Source organism: Rhinoderma darwinii, chromosome 3 (assembly GCF_050947455.1).
Source record: "Rhinoderma darwinii isolate aRhiDar2 chromosome 3, aRhiDar2.hap1, whole genome shotgun sequence".
Lineage (NCBI taxonomy): Eukaryota > Metazoa > Chordata > Amphibia > Anura > Rhinodermatidae > Rhinoderma > Rhinoderma darwinii.
This window is the reverse complement of record NC_134689.1, coordinates 302,663,098-302,680,365: the sequence shown is the minus strand read 5'-3', so window position 1 is coordinate 302,680,365 and position 17,268 is coordinate 302,663,098. Positions and strand designations below refer to the sequence as shown.

At 44.8% G+C, this 17,268-nt stretch overlaps 1 protein-coding gene across 3 annotated transcripts in view; it reads left to right on the top strand.

The window, feature by feature from the left end:
* Window positions 1–715: 715 nt before the first annotated feature.
* Window positions 716–17,268, top strand: part of LOC142749750 (cell surface hyaluronidase CEMIP2-like) — an 87,066-nt gene continuing 70,513 nt past the window's right edge. Inside the window, exons 1-3 of one of the 3 annotated variants that reach the window (XM_075858151.1) lie at window positions 716–989; window positions 3,072–3,427; window positions 5,934–6,404. In XM_075858151.1, the coding sequence (XP_075714266.1) occupies window positions 3,133–3,427; window positions 5,934–6,404 (766 nt within the window). In that variant the 5' untranslated portion in view covers window positions 716–989; window positions 3,072–3,132. Of the gene's footprint in view, window positions 990–1,952; window positions 2,052–3,071; window positions 3,428–5,933; window positions 6,405–17,268 lie in introns of those variants that run through there. The other 2 variants (XM_075858150.1, XM_075858152.1) reach the window with 2 other exon arrangements.

The following is a 17,268-nucleotide window of genomic DNA, read 5'->3' as shown; positions in this document are numbered from 1 at the left end:
ACACATGGAGTCCCTACACATCTGTATTATGACACGGAGTCCCTACACATCTGTATTATGACACATGGAGTCCCTATACATCTGTATTATGACACATGGAGTCACTATACATCTGTATTATGACACATGGAGTCCCTACACATCTGTATTATGACACATGGAGTCCCTACACATCTGTATTATGACACATGGAGTCCCTATACATCTGTATTATGACACATGGAGTCACTATACATCTGTATTATGACACATGGAGTCCCTACACATCTGTATTATGACACATGGAGTCCCTACACATCTGTATTATGACACATGGAGTCCCTATACATCTGTATAATAAGAACTCCTTACAGCACCACATTTTCCCATGGCTCAACTTTGTCTTATACTATGATAAGTTGATGTAATACTTTTATGCTTTAACCAAATACTATAATAGTAATCATAACCCCTACCATCTATACTACATTGTATTATTGGTCATTTTCTGGAAGGTTCCTTTACCTCCTAAATGACACAGACAGTGCCTGGAAGTGATTGAATGGCTGTACTTCATCCCCATGACTGCCTCCTTCTGTAAGATTATGATCTGGGTCTAGAGGAAGCCATAAAACACACACACATCCCAGGGATGGGGACTGGTCCCTGCTATCCTACAGCCCCTCCTCCCCATCACTCCTGTCTAGGTAGCATCCCTGTTTGTTTTTCCCTCAGGGCTCTGGGTTTGTCCATAGAGAGCTGTCAGTCCCTGTGCGAGCTCTTGGGCTCCGGGCTGCTTGTACTGTGCAGCCTGATACTTGAGGGGAGGGCAGAGCTGCCTCATCTGTCTGTGAGGTGTAAGAAGAGCTCGGGGTCAGGACACACAGTCCAACAGAGTGAGGGGAAAGGGGAGGGGGCTGCCGGCTGCTCCCACAGGCAAGAGACCCCAGCAAGAGGGATGGAGGACAATTCCAGCCGGACCCAGAGCTCCTGACTGCTGAGGAGGGGAGGTGAGAGGCATGGGGGAGAGGGCTCGGTCCAGGGGGTGCACAGGGACACAGGGTTACCGTCTTTCCCCGGCAGTACAGGAGACTTCTCCCTGTCTTTGAGTGAGGTATCCCGCCCCCTCCAGCTGCTGCTCCTCCCTGCCCCGTGTCTGTCACCCTTCCTGCAGCTGTAGCCGGCTTCCTCCTCTCTTCCTATATGTCCAAGGTGGCAGAGTCAATATATGGCAGTCCGTAGAGATGAATGTAAAGGCGACACAATGGGGCTCACGGATATAATGACCTCTGGACACAACTTTGTCTGCGACATTTAAGCACAACTGTGAGGGAAATGTCTCAGATGAGAAGATTTATTAGAATATGGTGTGTGACTGACATCTATGACTGACGCTTATTACAAATTTACTTCAGAAATGTGGGAACAACTTAATAAATGCCTCCCAAATGCTAATGAATGAGGAAGATGTCCCACATGAACTCCCTTACAGCTGCTATTCACTGCCATACATTTCTGACACATTACTACCTGAAAATAGCAGAATATAATGTTTGACCCATAACTAGGACTGACAAAAAGTTTACATCAGAAATGTCGGAACAACATAATTGTCTCCCAAGTAAAATGTCTCACGTAAGAACACTTGACAATAGCTATTTGCTTCCATATTATAGAAAAAATGTTGTATTCTATGTCTCAACTACATCTTGTGTAAATGCCTCAAACTTCTAATTTAATGCGCCCTTTTTGAAAAACATTTCCCACAACCAACATGGTCTCATGTATCAATACTGTCTACAACAGAACAATGGGGGGGGCGGTGTATCCATACACGTGCAAAGTAGCATACTAGTGTCTATGGCAACCAATCCGAATCTATCTCTCATTTTCCAAAGGGTCTCTGAAACATAAGAGCTGGAATCTGATTGGTTGCTATGGGCAGCTCCTCCACTTTGCACTAGTATTGACACATCTCCGCCATGTTGGTCAATACATCGCACACCTTGTTGGACAATATGGCACATGCTACAGAACACCAGGTTTTAGTTGAAAAAACTCACCACCATGGGGTAAATTGTGTAAAAATGGTGTAAAAGTTCATGGGCATGGAGTGCAAATGAGAGGGACACTGCTTTTTACCTGACGCAAATAAAAATTGTCATTAGGAAAGTGTGTGTTTGGGCTCCATAAATATTACGTATAAAAGTCTAATAATATAGGCACGTATAAAAATAAGAAACACCAACTTTTAAAGTCGAAAAGGTATATTCTTTGTACAAATATAGTGATATACATAAACACTATGGCAATAGTGTAAAAGTGCAAAAAAGTTTTCACCCCATATGATGTGACGTTTCGGGGGACCTCCCCCTTTCTCAAGCGCTTGAGAAAGGGGGAGGTCCCCCGAAACGTCGCCCCAGGCGTAATCTAAACGGCGACTGACCTTCCGCGTGGGTCTCTGCTGAAGTTCTTCAGATTTCAAGTCCGTAAAAAGTAATGTCTCGCCGGCTTATCTGAACCAAAGAACTTCATCATATGGGGTGAAAACTTTTCTGCACTTTTACACTATGTGTTTTTGTATATCACTATATTTATACAAAGAATTTACCTTTTCGACTTTAAAAGTTGTTGTTTCTTATTTTTATATGTGCCTATATTTTTATACTTTGACTATTTTGAGATTACGTGAAGCATCTCATTGGCACATAACACCCCTATGTATAAAAACGTCAATCAACCATTTCCTATACCGGCTTTAAAAAAAATATCCCATTTATGCATTTTGCAATTACATCGGAAATTGACAGTAAATTCAATTAGAAATATTCAGAAAAATGTAATTTTTTTTCTACCCCTGATACCAAGATCTCAAACAATTTTTTTTTAAAGTAATGGTGGGGGCTAAGCAGCTGAGTTATTGCTGACTATAGAACTGTGCTATTTGATATGTCTTCCAGATGGCTTTGTAGTGGCTGTCAGCAAAGGGGTTGGAGGTTCATTATACAGTCATACATAGGTGTATATATACAGCATGTTTATCTGTCTTGTATCTTACACATGAATCATTTACTTATGGATGTCATTCACAGACCAACTGGGTGCTCAGCCTCCACCAGTCCATATGCTGCAGGGTTAGACTGGAGATTCACTATGAGATGCTGCACCTTTAAAGACAACAGACTACCCTCAATAGCCCACAAATGTCTCCAGCTTCAGCCTGGCACCGTGTGGCAACCAGATATGTGCATGGACACATCATGTCATCTAAAGGAAAACCAGACCCATACGCAGGATGTGGGTATTTGCCTCTGCTGGGAAAATCGACCTCTCTTAAAAAGAAGAATGACTGTGCCCTTCCAATCACTGCCCGGCTCTTCGTTGGCTGCTGTCCTGTTCATTTTGATGCTGCTGTCCTGGAAGACATGTGAAGCAGGAGACCTAAACTGTTAGTAAGCAGAATCTGTGTGAATTAGGGGGGCAAGATACTGACCTCAATGCCTGGTTTTAGTTTAAGAACTAGTAGTCAGAGTTTGTGTAATATGACCCTTCCCAGGAGTAAACCGCTGGGTCTACTGTAGGAATCATTTAAGACAAGGGGGGTGTATTAGTCATCAAGAACTGTTCTTCTAAAGCCACTTATAATGTCAGAGAAATCCAGATGAACATAATCCCTTGGGGAATTACTAGCTGTTTATACATGTCCGGCACTGACTGGATAGTAGCTCCATGTAAAGACAGAAGTTCTCCTAAAGAAACAAGATAGTACACTCACCGTTTTATATGACAGATTATTGTTAATCTATAATCACTTATATGCATTATGGACGTGTGTGTATATATATATATATATATATATATATGTAGTGTATGCATATATATATATATATATATATATATATATGCACACACTAGTACTTTTAAAGGGGTTGTCTGGGATTAGTAAATGGGGCTGAGATGCAATACCAGACACAACCCATGGACATGTGTGGCACTGTTTCTGGCAGAAAAGCAGAACCCCTTTTTTTCTAATCCTGGAAAACCCTTTCATAGCAACTACTACATGGGACCGCACATACAAATACATGTCCTAACAGAAGACAAATGATGTGGATAACAATGGCAGCTGTCCAACACGGACAACTCAATTTGGTTCAGCATATCTCCCAACCATAAGCTGGTCACCAGAGGTCTGTGCTGGTAACCCCCCGTACTCAACTGAACTCAATATCCAACCAAGTAATGGTCCCACCGTGATTCTTTACAGCCGCCCCCCACTTTGGCTAATAGAGATGGGGGAACATCATCTATGACATTTATATGTGTTAACAGGTCTTTATGGTTTGAGGTTTATATTTTATAAAATGGCATTACTCAGGTAACTTTTCCACTCAATTCCCCTATTTAGGTGACAACTTTCACAAACAATATGCATCCCATATTAACTATATAACTATATAAGTGACAATTGCAGAGCTCCATGTGGATAGTAGTGGGGTCATTTTATTCCACCATGTTGAAATTCTACCTATTATCAGTGTTAGGCCGGGTTTACACGAGCGTGTGCGTTTTGCGCACGCAAAAAATGCAGCGTTTTGCGTGCGCAAAAAGCACTTAACAGCTCCGTGTGTCAGCAGCGTATGATGCGCGGCTGCGTGATTTTCGCGCAGCCGCCATCATTATGACACTCCGTTTGGATGTTTGTAAACAGAAAAGCACGTGGTGCTTTTCTGTTTACATTCAGAGTTTGACAGCTGTTGCACAAAAATCACGGACTGTCTGCACGGCCCTATAGACTAACATAGGTCCTTACGACACGCGTGAAAATCACGCGCGTCGCACGGACGTATAACACGCTCGTGTAAATGAGCCCTTAGCCTATCAGCAGATACAAGCTGTTTTCGGACAGCCTGTTTATGCTGCTTTAAAGGCAGCTGCTATTTTCCTTGGAAACCGTGCAGACTATGAAATTCCTTGATGCCTTATTATTAGAATGTCCTCAATTGTAAGAAGAACAATTCATATAATAAGAGCATATAAGGGAATTTCTGTACTTGCTATTAGATAATGTATTCATGGAATATCAGTCACTAAAGGTGAATTATATTGTAAGAAAAAGTAGACAATATGTTGTTAGTAAATTCCCTGCTAGCCGCCATCTGTTTGGTATACTGTGCCTTGTAATTCAACAACAGCTGGAGAACCAAGTGCATATGTATGACTTTATTCTGATGTGCCTTTCTCAATATTGACAGCGTTGTTTCCATACATACCCAGTTACACTACAACTAGCTTTAGCAACTTTTTTATTACCAATCACTTGATGTCAATCAATCTGTCATCAATTTATGGCATGTGTGTATTATACAATGAGCTTATACAATGTTGTCACCAAAACAGAAAGTCATTAACACCTGGGGATAAAGAAGAATTAGACCACTTAGTAGGGGGATATAGGTCTACACATAGCGGAAATACTGGTGATGTTATGTGCTTATTTTTGAACAAATCTCATCTACAAGCTGCAAAATTGTTCTGCATGGAAATTGACCATCAGTGCAGATTTTAAAATCTGCGGCATGTCTATTTTTGTTGCTGATTTTCACTACAGATTTCACATACAGATTTTGCTGCAACGATTTGTGGTGAAATCCGCGGTTGGATTTGTTGCAGATTTTTCTGCCGCATGTGCACCAATCCTAATGGGTGAATGCCCAGCAGCAAGAGCCTGTGATTATCTCTAGAGGTCGTGGGCAGAAAAACCTGAGCAACCATGTTCATTTGCTATAGGCAACAAGGCCAGGTTTTCTGCTGGACAGTTTGGAGTAATGAGACCCATTTAGCTCATTGACTTTTACATACTTTGCAATTAGCTTTTTTACTTCTAGTATGTGAAATGAGGACCAGTGCTTAAAAAAATACAATTACCAACTCCAGTTTTATTCTGTGTTTAGTATTATCAAACAGCACTTTTGATGACATCATCACATTGAAACACCTGGATTTCAGTGCCATGAAAAGGTCCACACGTCAGATCCTAGGTGACCTCCAAGTATTGAAAGATAATGTTCTGACAAATGGCGGCTACCACTTGAATATGCAATGGAAAGGGAAGATCTGGCCTTGTGATGTACTACTCAAACTGTCTCGACATGTGTTAGAATCTGCTTTGGGACCCAACCTAGCTTGGAGTATTTTTCCTTATGACAGTTGTGACCAGGATTTGAAGCCCACAGACACTCTTATTAGCCCTTTGAAGCTCTTGCAAGTCAACGTTAAACCAATGCTGCTCCACAGAGTACTGAGATTCTTAGGAGATTTGGGATTTCTAGTTGAGACGCAACAAAGTAAAGCACTATCTCTGCTAAAGAAGAGAATGTACAAATCAGGAAAACCAATGACGGATCCCAGCATGCTGTCCATTGGTATGTGATGTGAATGGATAATGCATTAAGTTGCCTATCTTCATGTGTTCCTTCTATTTTCCGCTCTGTTGCATGCTGCTTTTCCTACATAAATGACCTGTTGCTATGCAAAACAAACCATTCTGTCACAAAGGGGTTCATAGCTCTCTGAGAACTCTTATTTATCTAGATACCTGTTTATATAGCTTCAGGGATGAGCAATAGGGGGTGCAGAGGTCGCAGTTGCACCCGGGCTCTAGTGCTTTAAGGGCCCCTCTTCAACATAAAAGACATCAGTATTATAAATGGCAAATGGGTGGGGATGGACCTGTACACATTTTACATTGAACACAGGAGCTTCAAGTGTCGCCTCTGTTTATTATTGTACACACGAAAAAGTGTAGCATTTGTACATTATCTCAAGCAGCCTCTTCAAGGTATAACTGCAGGTCACATATGGTGACTTTCCCACAGCTATAATTTAACTGCACTCCTTGGTATAACATGCGAGATATACAAATGTGCTCTTTAGAATCAAACAGAATTCGTCACATTTTATACAAAGTGGTTGCAGTGTTTTCCAATAAATTTAAGCATACAGTGTCATACAGGGCTGAACAACAGCTGGATGTAGCATATAACTTAAAAGGGTTGTCCAAATATTAACATTTATCACCTAACCACAGGATAGGTGATAAATGTCTGATTGCTGGGGGTCCCCACCGCTGGGACCACACCAATCACTAGAACGGGTGTTCTGTCAGTCCCAAAGACTTTGAATGGAGCAGCAGGGTGCAAGCCTCTCCTTTGCTCCATTCAAGCTCCTCCACACTGCGATCATGCAGTGAGGAGGAACGAGGTAGTTTAGGACGCCCATTCCGGTGATTGGTTGGGTTCCTGCGATCATACATTTAGCACCTATCCTGTGCATAGTTAAAATCCAGGAAAGAACCGCAGCACACGTTTTTAAAGTATCAAAAAGACCTTCATTTCACCATTCAAAAAGCTTCGTTTTGACCCAGATCTTTCTCAAGCAATTAAAAGGGAAAAGTGCAATATATATATATATATATATATATATATATAAAAGGGATATGACATCATTATACCAATTACATATGCAAATTCATATAAACATTAATAAGATCGATACAAGTGATCCCATAGGTGAATACAAATAAAAAATATTAAATAGTTCACTTACATAGACTCAACAGATAGAAATCCCGACTCCATCTAAATAAATACATACATTTTTGTTAAAACTAGAAAAATCAAATGAGCATCCAGTTTTTCCCAATATCTATGCACGAACCGTCATGAAATGTCAAGATACATCATGAAAGCATTGATGTAATCTAGAAACCACGTTCACGTGACCCAGCGTGCCACATCACAGCGTATTCAAATCATCGAAGCGTCCGGTCTCCATGACTACCACACACAAAAAAAAACGCATGTACCAGTTTCCTAAAAAAAACACATACGTTTCTTTGGCCAAAAACCCCCCCATCTAAAAGTGTGTGTGAAGGAAGCCATAGTGAGACAACCCCTTTAACCAAGTAGTGTATATATAAGACACCGTGCTAATGAAAATTCACGCATTAACACATTGCAAAATAGATCTACACAGAGCTCTTTATTTAGAAAGTCTGGTGCAGTTATTCTTGTCTGCAAAACTGACAGCCAGGTAAGCAGACACTTTGTCCCATATTTACTAAAACTGACGTTTCTGACACCAGGCTTAGTCCGAAGGCTGCTAGAGTAAGATCCACACCTCTTAATAAATTTGTCGTATCTTGGGCTGTCGCTGCAACACAAAGTGGAATCTACAGCAGCCACGTACTGGCATAAATTTCTTCTATAATTTACGTCAGCTTCCAAATTAAATTCTATTAAACGTGTTGTCGCGTGTGGCCCCACCTATCCTACTAAAACTTTCACTTTCTTAAAAATGCAAAGAGCGACGTAAAACAGGAAAAAGTCGCAAATATGGAGGGCGCTATAACAAGCTCCTTTTTAACGCCAGAAATCTGCCGTAAAGCCGTTGTTTTTAAATTCCCCCCTTTGACTTCCCCTGTCAGTTCAGCATTCTAGGAGCAAAAGGGGATAACTATATATGCAAATGCATTTTTATAGATAAGATAAAATAAGGTTTTGTACAAAACCAAACATTTAGTGTATATATATATATTTTTTTTTTTTTATTCCATATAGCTGTTGTCTAATGTCCATTATTTTAGACTACAAACCTAATAAATACATAAAAAACGGCATTTGTATGAAGTACTTGTAATGATTTGTGTGACACGCCATCAAAACCAATGCTGTTTACCCGTCATATAGACCACCCACATCAGTGTCTACAAATATACACATAATTCAGGGAGAATGTAGATATTGTTGTAGTTGGTGAACTGAATCTCCACACGGTCTCAAGATTAACAGAAATCAGAACAGGAAACATCAACAGAATCTCATAGTAATGCAACCTCAGGCATCGGGCCTGTAACTTTAAGTGATCTTATCTCAGCATAGAAGTAAGTTCTGCAAAAAATTTTTTACATTATTTCATTAATGTAAAAAGCCTAAACTATTTGTACATTTTAGCTTAATGCAGGTAGTTTTATGTAAATCATTTTTTAACATTTGTATCTATAAGGCCTTAGGGTACATATGTTTTTCTACCTAAAAAAAACAACCTACAAACAGTGGCCATAAAGATAAAACTGTCCATACACTGAAGGTAGTTGTCGGCTGAACGCTAGTTCAGCTAATAGCTCTCTCCCTCATTCCCCCGCAGTGGAGAGAGCAATAAGCTACTGCCAGACACTTCTGGCAGCAGTTTAGCTCCTAAAGGACAAGGGATCGGTCATATGAACTCCAACAAATCCCATCCTTATTGCCTCTGCCATACACATTAGATTGACATAATCTGCAGGCCCCTTTACACGCTTCGATTTTTCAAACCACCAATGAACGATTGTTGCCTAGGATCTGAACATTTCCATTATTACCATTCTTGCTGTCATCAGGAAGGAGAGCCACACACTAGACCATACCTCCCAATCGTCCCAGATTCAGCGGCACAGTCCCGGGATATGTCTTGATGTCCCTCAGGATGCAGATACAGTTGAATCCAATGCTGAAGCAGGGAACTGTCAGCTCCCTGCTTCAGCATTAGTACAGAGTGGAGGAGCAGAGAAAGCTCCTCTGCTCGTCAAGACTCTCCAGGCACAGCGCTACTTTAAGCGCTGAGCCCGGAGAAGCCCTTGACGTCATTTTCCATACATGGACAGTGACGTCAGTGGCTCCTCCAGGAGTGGAATCCCTGGCAAGAGCATTTCCGACGCTCTTGCCGGGGATTCCTCTCCTAGAAGGAACTCCTGATGTCACTGTCCATATATTGCAGTGACTTCAGAGGCTCCTAGTGGAGCGGAATCCTCTACCAGAGCGTTGCTGACGCTCTGGCCTGGGATTTCGCTCCTAGAGGGAATCCCTAACCCATATGGACAGTGACGTCAGGGGCTACTCCTGGAGCAGAATCCCCTGTTAGAGCGTTGCTGACGCTAGAGGGAACCCCTGACATAACTGTCCATATATGGACAGTGACTTCAGGGGCTACTCCTGGAGGGGAATCCCCAGCCAGTGCGATGCCGATGCTCTGGCCGGGGTTTCTGCTCCGAGAGGGAACCCCTATCTACACTGTCCATATATGGACAGTGTCGTCAGTGGCTCCTCCAGGAGCCGAATCCCCGGCAACAGCTGGGGATTCCACTCCTAGAGGGAGTCCCAATGGCGCAATCTACAGAGGGGTAGCGCTATCTACGGGGTGGGGGGGGGGTGCTATTTTCAAGGGAGATGTGGCACTATCTTCTTGGGCACTGTGGGACTATATAGGGCCACTATCTACATGGGACACTGTGGCGCTATCTACATGGGCACTGTGGCACTATCTATGTGGGCACTGGCACTTTACTGCATATGTGGGCATTGGCACTAGGGGTAGCTAAGAGGGCATTATACTGCATGGGGCAGCTAAGGCAGCATTATAATGTATAGGGGCAGCTATGGGGCATTATACTGTATGGTGGCAGCTAAGGGGGCATTATACTGTATGGTGGCAGCTATGGGGGCATTATACTGTATGTGAGAACTGGGAAGCTATGGGGGCATAATACTGTGTGGGGCAACTGTGTGGGCATTATACTGTATCTGGGCAGCTATGGGGCATTACACTGTATGTGGGAAGCTAAAGGGGCATTATACTGTGTGGGGCAGATATGGGGGTATTATAATGTATGGGGCAGCTGTGGGGGGCATTACACTGTATAGTGGCAGCTAAGGGGGCATTATACTGTATGGTGGCAGTTATGGGGGCATTATGCTGTATGTGGGAAGCTATAGGGGCATTATACTGTATGGGGCACCTATGGGGCATTATACTATATGGGGCAGCTTTGGGGCATTATACTGTAAAAGGGCAGCTATGGGGGCATTGTACTGTATGGGGGCATTATGCTCTATGGGGGCATTATACTGTATGGGGCATCTGTGTAGGCATTTTACTGTATGGGGCACCTATGGGGCATTATACTTTATGGGGCAGCTTTGGGGCATTATACTGAATAAGGGCAGCTATGGGGGCATTGTACTGTATGGGGCATTATGCTCTATGGGGCATTATACTGTATGGGGCATCTGTGTAGGCATTATACTGTATGGGGCAGCTATGGGGGCATTATACTGTATGGGGGAAGCTAAAGCGGCATTATACTGTATGGGGAAGATGTGGGGGGCATTCTAATGTATGGGGCAGCTGTGGGTGTCATTACATTGTACAGTGGCAGCTAAGGGGGCATTATACTGTATTGTGGCAGCTATGGGGGCATTATACTGTATGTGGGAAGCTATAGGGGCATTGTACTGTATGGGGCACCTGTGGGGCATTATACTATATGGGGCAGCTTTGGGTCATTATACTGTATAAGGGAAGTTTTGGGAGCATTATACTCTATGGGGGGCATCCATGTGGGCATTATACCGTATGGGACATCTGTGTAGGCATTATACTGTATGGGGGCAGCTATGGGGCATTATACTGTATGGGGGAATCTGGGCATTATACTTCATGGGGGCATCTGTGGGCATTATACTGTATGGGGGCAACTGTGTGGGCATTATACTGCATGGGGGCATCTGTGTGGGCATTATACTGTATGGGGGCATCTATGTTGGCTTTATAATGTATGGGTGCATCTATGGGGGCATTATACTGTATGGTGGCAGCTATGGAGGTATTATACTGTATGTTGGCAGCTATAGGGCATTATACTGTGTGGGTGCAGCTATTTGGTATTATACAGTGTGGGAGGTACTATGAGAGCATGACACCGTTTGGGCTGAATCGGGTGTGTATGGGCGGGGATTGGGCGTGATTAGATGTTTGGCTACGCGCACTGCATCGGTTGTCCCTCTTTGCGATACTTGAAAGTTGGGAGGTATGCACTAGGCAGCAATAGCTATTATAAATATAAATGTCAATTTGAGCATTTACACTTGCACATCATGGCGCCAATAATGATTTTTTTTGTTGCAGCACGATTGATGAACATCAACAATAAACAATAAGCATATAGTTAATCTTGCCATCAGGAATTTCTGGGCCCCATACAGCCAAGATGTCTGGGCCCTCCTCCATTACCGGGGGTGGACAATGGAAAGTGTGGCGCTCATGTTTGTACATTATTCGCCTTAACTGATTTTGGTGCTGACATAAATGACACATAAATTGAACGAAACCATGGAGCAGGCAGTGACCGATTAATGCTCTGGATTTTGTTCAATTTAGCCAAAACTTATCCCACTGTATTGCATATAGTGGGATACGTCGCTCAGGGAGTGGAGCTTTCCCAGGGCTGGAGTCCCCGGGCAGATCTTCTACTAGCGCTCTGCCCAGGGACTCTGGGGCTTTTCCTCATGTCCATATATGTAAGGCTTCCCACATAAGACCGTGTTCGGTCAGTGATATACGAACCGCATGTCAGCAGTATTTCCCGGACCGAACACAATGCAGGGAGCCGGGTTCCTAGCATCATAGTTATTTGCGATGCCAGGAGTCCCTGCCTCGCTGCGGGACAACTATCCCGTACTGTAATCAGATTTTCAGTACGGGACAGTAGTGTGTTTGGTGCAACTTTGCAATTACATTTTGTTAAAAACTATTTTTACTTTTTAAGATACATCTGCTTTGTGTACTGTATACAGAGCAGCTGTATCATGTGCTGAGTCCTGTATCTGTCAGATCAGCGGGGCTGACGGGTTCAGTGTCTACCGGTCCGGCATGTCTCTGACACGCAGAATCGAGCTGTTAGGCTGTTTACGCTGCATAAAAATCAAGGAGCGTGTCTGACCTGGAACTTGTGGTGCGGTTTTTCAGATGGAAATTCCACTGCGCAAAAAAGCACTCATACTTACCCCCTCCTCTGACTTCCACTCAGGCCTCGCTGGATGACGTTGCAGGGTATGTTACGCTGCAGCCTGTGATTGGCTGCAGTGGTCACAATGGATGCAATGTCATCCCAGTAGGCTGGACTGCAGGAAGAAGGAGTTGAGATTTTTGCGGCGTAACTGCTGAGACTACGCCACAAACGTTGCAACACTGGGCTTTCTTATGCGGGTTTTCCATTCCCATTGAATTCAATGCGGAAAACCGCAACAGAAAACAAAAACGCAGCATAAGTTGACATGCTGCGAAATTAAATTCTGCACCGCAGGTCAAGTCATTAATGTTTACGCTGCATTTTTTTCCCGCAGCGTGGGCATGAGATCTACAAAATCTCATCCACTTTGCGGCTACTGTAAATGCTGTGGAATTTCTGCACAGAATTCCGTTACGGAAATTCTGCAGCGTTTACGCTATGTGGGAACCCGGCCTTACCGATCACATCTAAGTTATGTACAAAGATGTGATCGATAACATCTTGATCTGACCGCTGTCACTGAACCTCTCAGTCCCGCTGACCTGACGGATTCAGGTCTCAGTGCACGATACAGCTGCTCTGTATACTGGATACAAAGCAACTGTATTTAAAAAAAGTAAAAATTGATTTTGAAAAAAATTATTGACAAAGTTGCACGAAAGTAATTACAACGTAGCGTAGTAGTTGACTGCGCTATTGCTTCTGGCAAAACGACGGGTCCGGGTGCACAACAGAGACAAAGGGAAACCATGGGTACCGGATCCGTCACCATTGAAATCAATGGTGATGGAAAGGGAAACCTCTGGTTTCCATCTTTCAGTTTGTGTCTGTTCAGGGTCCCGTTCTGATGGAACGCTCCCTCGGAACGTCAGGAAGGGATCCCACCGCAGATGTGAACAGAGTCTTACTTCACAGAACGGCCCGTTGCATTGCAGGGTTCCCTCCTTTCTCGATTTATTATCACTATTACTGTTCTCCCTCTCCTGACAGCCTGCCAGGGGAGGGAGAGGTTACAGCAGTTCTGTGGGGGCCCACGAGGGGGGTGCCGCCAGTCCGGCGGGCCCCTTTTTTTTAGCCATATTGTAAAGGATCTGCCAGGCACAGCTTCGGGGTTAACTCCCAGAACTAATCAGTCAGCACCTGAGAATACATCCCTGAGACTGACTCCTGCTTCCACCATTCAGGCTGGCAGGCTTAGGAGTGGGAGAGCCTATCGTAACCTGGCCAGACTCAGCTAGCTCCCGCCCTCGGTCTATTTAAGCCTGCCCTTCCTGTCCCTCGGTGCTTGTGATTCTTTCCTTGTGGTTTCCTGGCCCAGCTACAGCTCCTGCTATTTTTGATCCTGCTCCATACAGACCCTGGCTTACCGACTACTCTTCTGCTTTTCGTTTTGTACCTCGCACACTCCTGGGTTGACTCGGCTCGTTCACCACTCTGGTTGCTCACGGTGTTGCCGTGGGCAACGGCCCCTTTTCCTTGCTTGTGTTCCTTTGTATGTTTGTCGTGTTTGTCGTGCACTTACTGAGCGCAGGGACCGCCGCCCAGTTGTACCCCGTCGCCTAGGGCGGGTCGTTGCAAGTAGGCAGGGACAGAGTGGCGGGTAGATTAGGGCTCACTTGTCCGTCTCCCTACCCCCTGCCATTATATAATCACAAGCCCATACCTAGTCTACCCCTGGTCCCTGACACCACTATGGATCCCCGTGAGACCCTGGCTCAGCAAATGCAGGGTCTCTCCCTACAGGTCCAGGCCCTGGCTCAGAGGGTCAACCAGCCTGATGCTACCCTGGTAGTTCCCCTCACCGCACCTCTTGAACCCCACCTCAAGTTGCCCGACCGGTTCTCAGGGGACCGGAGGGCTTTTCTCTCCTTTCGGGAGAGTTGTAGGCTTTACTTTCGTTTAAAGCCTCATTCCTCAGGTTCTGAGAGCCAGCGGGTGGGTATAATTATGTCCCGGCTCCAGGAAGGGCCCCAAGAGTGGGCCTTCTCCTTGGCTCCTGACGCCCCTGAACTTTCCTCCGTTGATTGTTTCTTTTCTGCTCTCTGACTTATTTATGACGAGACTGACAGGACTGCCTTTGCCGAGAGTCAGCTGGTGACCTTAAGTCAGGGTAAGAGACCTGTTGAGGTGTATTGCTCTGACTTTCGGAAGTGGTGCGTAGCTTCTCGGTGGAATGACCCTGCCTTAAGGTGCCGGTTTAGGTTGGGTCTGTCGAATGCCCTGAAAGACCTGCTAGTTAGCTATCCCTCTTCTGACTCCCTAGACCAGGTTATGGCTTTAGCGGTATGACTTGACCGACGTCTCAGGGAACGACAACGTGAACGTTTATGTGTTTTCTCCTCTGACTCCCCCATGATGCCTCCCGAAGCTCCGTTGCTTCGTTCCTCCCCGAAAGATTCAGAGATACCTATGCAACTCGGGGCCTCCGTGTCCCCCCAACAACGTAGAGAATTCCGCAGGAAGAATGGTCTCTGCTTCTACTGTGGGGACGACAAGCATCAAGTGAACAACTGTCCTAAGCGTAAGATTGCAGCCAGAGAACTTCCGCGTCTAAGTGATCATCGGGGAGGTCACTTGGGCGCACAGGTATTTCCCGTAAATATGAAACGTACTAAGATCTTGCTTCCCTTTCAGGTCTCTTTTGGTGGTAGGTCTGCTACCGGCAGTGCCTTCGTGGATTCAGGGACCTCTAATAATATCATGTCTGTGGAATTTGCTATGTCCCTTGCTATGCCTCTGATTGATTTGCCTAAACCTGTCCCGGTAGTGGGTATCGACTCCACTCCTCTTGCTAATGGTTATTTTACACAGCAAACCCCTGTTTTTGAACTCCTTGTTGGCTCCATGCATTTGGAGCAATGCTCTATACAGTTGATGCAGGGATTATCGTACGATTTGGTTCTAGGTCTTCCCTGGTTGCAGTTGCATAATCCCACGTTTGACTGGAATACTGGGGAGCTAACCAAATGGGGTAATGAATGTTGTACGTCATGTTTTTCTGTTAATTCTATTTCTCCCCCTAAGGAGGCGAATACGCTACCCGAGTTTGTTCAGGACTTCGCTGATGTTTTCTCTAGGGAGGCCTCCGAAGTGTTACCTCCTCATAGAGAATACGATTGCGCTATCGAATTGGTACCAGGAGCTAAGCTTCCTAAGGGTAGGATATTTAATCTTTCTTGTCCCGAACGTGAAGCTATGAGAGTGTATATCCAGGAATCCCTGGCCAAGGGTTACATTCGTCCCTCTTCTTCTCCGGTAGGTGCTGGCTTCTTCTTCGTGGGGAAGAAGGATGGTGGTCTTAGGCCATGCATTGACTACCGTAGCCTGAATAAGGTCACAGTAAGGAACCAGTATCCCCTTCCTTTGATTCCTGATCTCTTTAATCAGGTTCAGGGGGCCCAATGGTTTTCTAAATTGGATCTACGGGGGGCGTATAACCTTATTCGCATCAAAGAGGGGGATGAGTGGAAGACTGCGTTTAACACGCCCGAAGGCCATTTCGAATACCTCGTCATGCCCTTTGGGTTGTGTAATGCCCCTGCGGTCTTCCAGAATTTCATAAATGAGATTTTGAGAAATTACCTGGGGATTTTTCTGGTAGTGTACCTTGATGACATACTGGTGTTTTCCAAGGACTGGTCCTCCCACATTGAGCATGTCAGGAAGGTGCTCCAGGTCCTTCGGGAAAACAAACTGTTTGCCAAAACCGAAAAATGTGTGTTTGGGGTACAGGAGATTCCATTTTTGGGTCAAATCCTCACTCCTCATGAATTCCGCATGGACCCCGCCAAGGTTCAGGCTGTGGCGGAATGGGTCCAACCTGCCTCCCTGAAGGCGTTACAGTGTTTTTTGGCGTTCGCTAATTATTACAGGAGATTTATTGCTAACTTCTCGGTCATCGCTAAGCCCCTTACGGACCTCACTCGCAAAGGTGCTGATCTCCTCCACTGGCCTCCTGAGGCTGTCCAGGCTTTTGAGGTCCTTAAGAAGTGCTTTGTCTCGGCCCCAGTGCTGGTTCAGCCCAACCAAATGGAGCCATTTATCGTGGAAGTTGACGCATCTGAGGTGGGAGTGGGGGCTGTCTTGTCCCAGGGTACCAGGTCCCTCACCCTTCTCCGCCCCTGTGCCTACTTCTCCAGGAAGTTTTCGCCAACTGAAAGTAACTATGATATTGGCAACCGCGAACTCTTAGCCATTAAATGGGCATTTGAAGAGTGGCGCCACTTCCTGGAGGGGGCTAGGCACCAGGTAACGGTCCTTACTGACCACAAGAATCTGGTTTTCCTAGAATCTGCCCGGAGGCTAAACCCGAGACAAGCTCGATGGGCGTTATTTTTTACCAGATTCAATTTTTTGGTTACCTATAGGGCTGGGTCTAAAAATATTAAGGCTGATGCACTGTC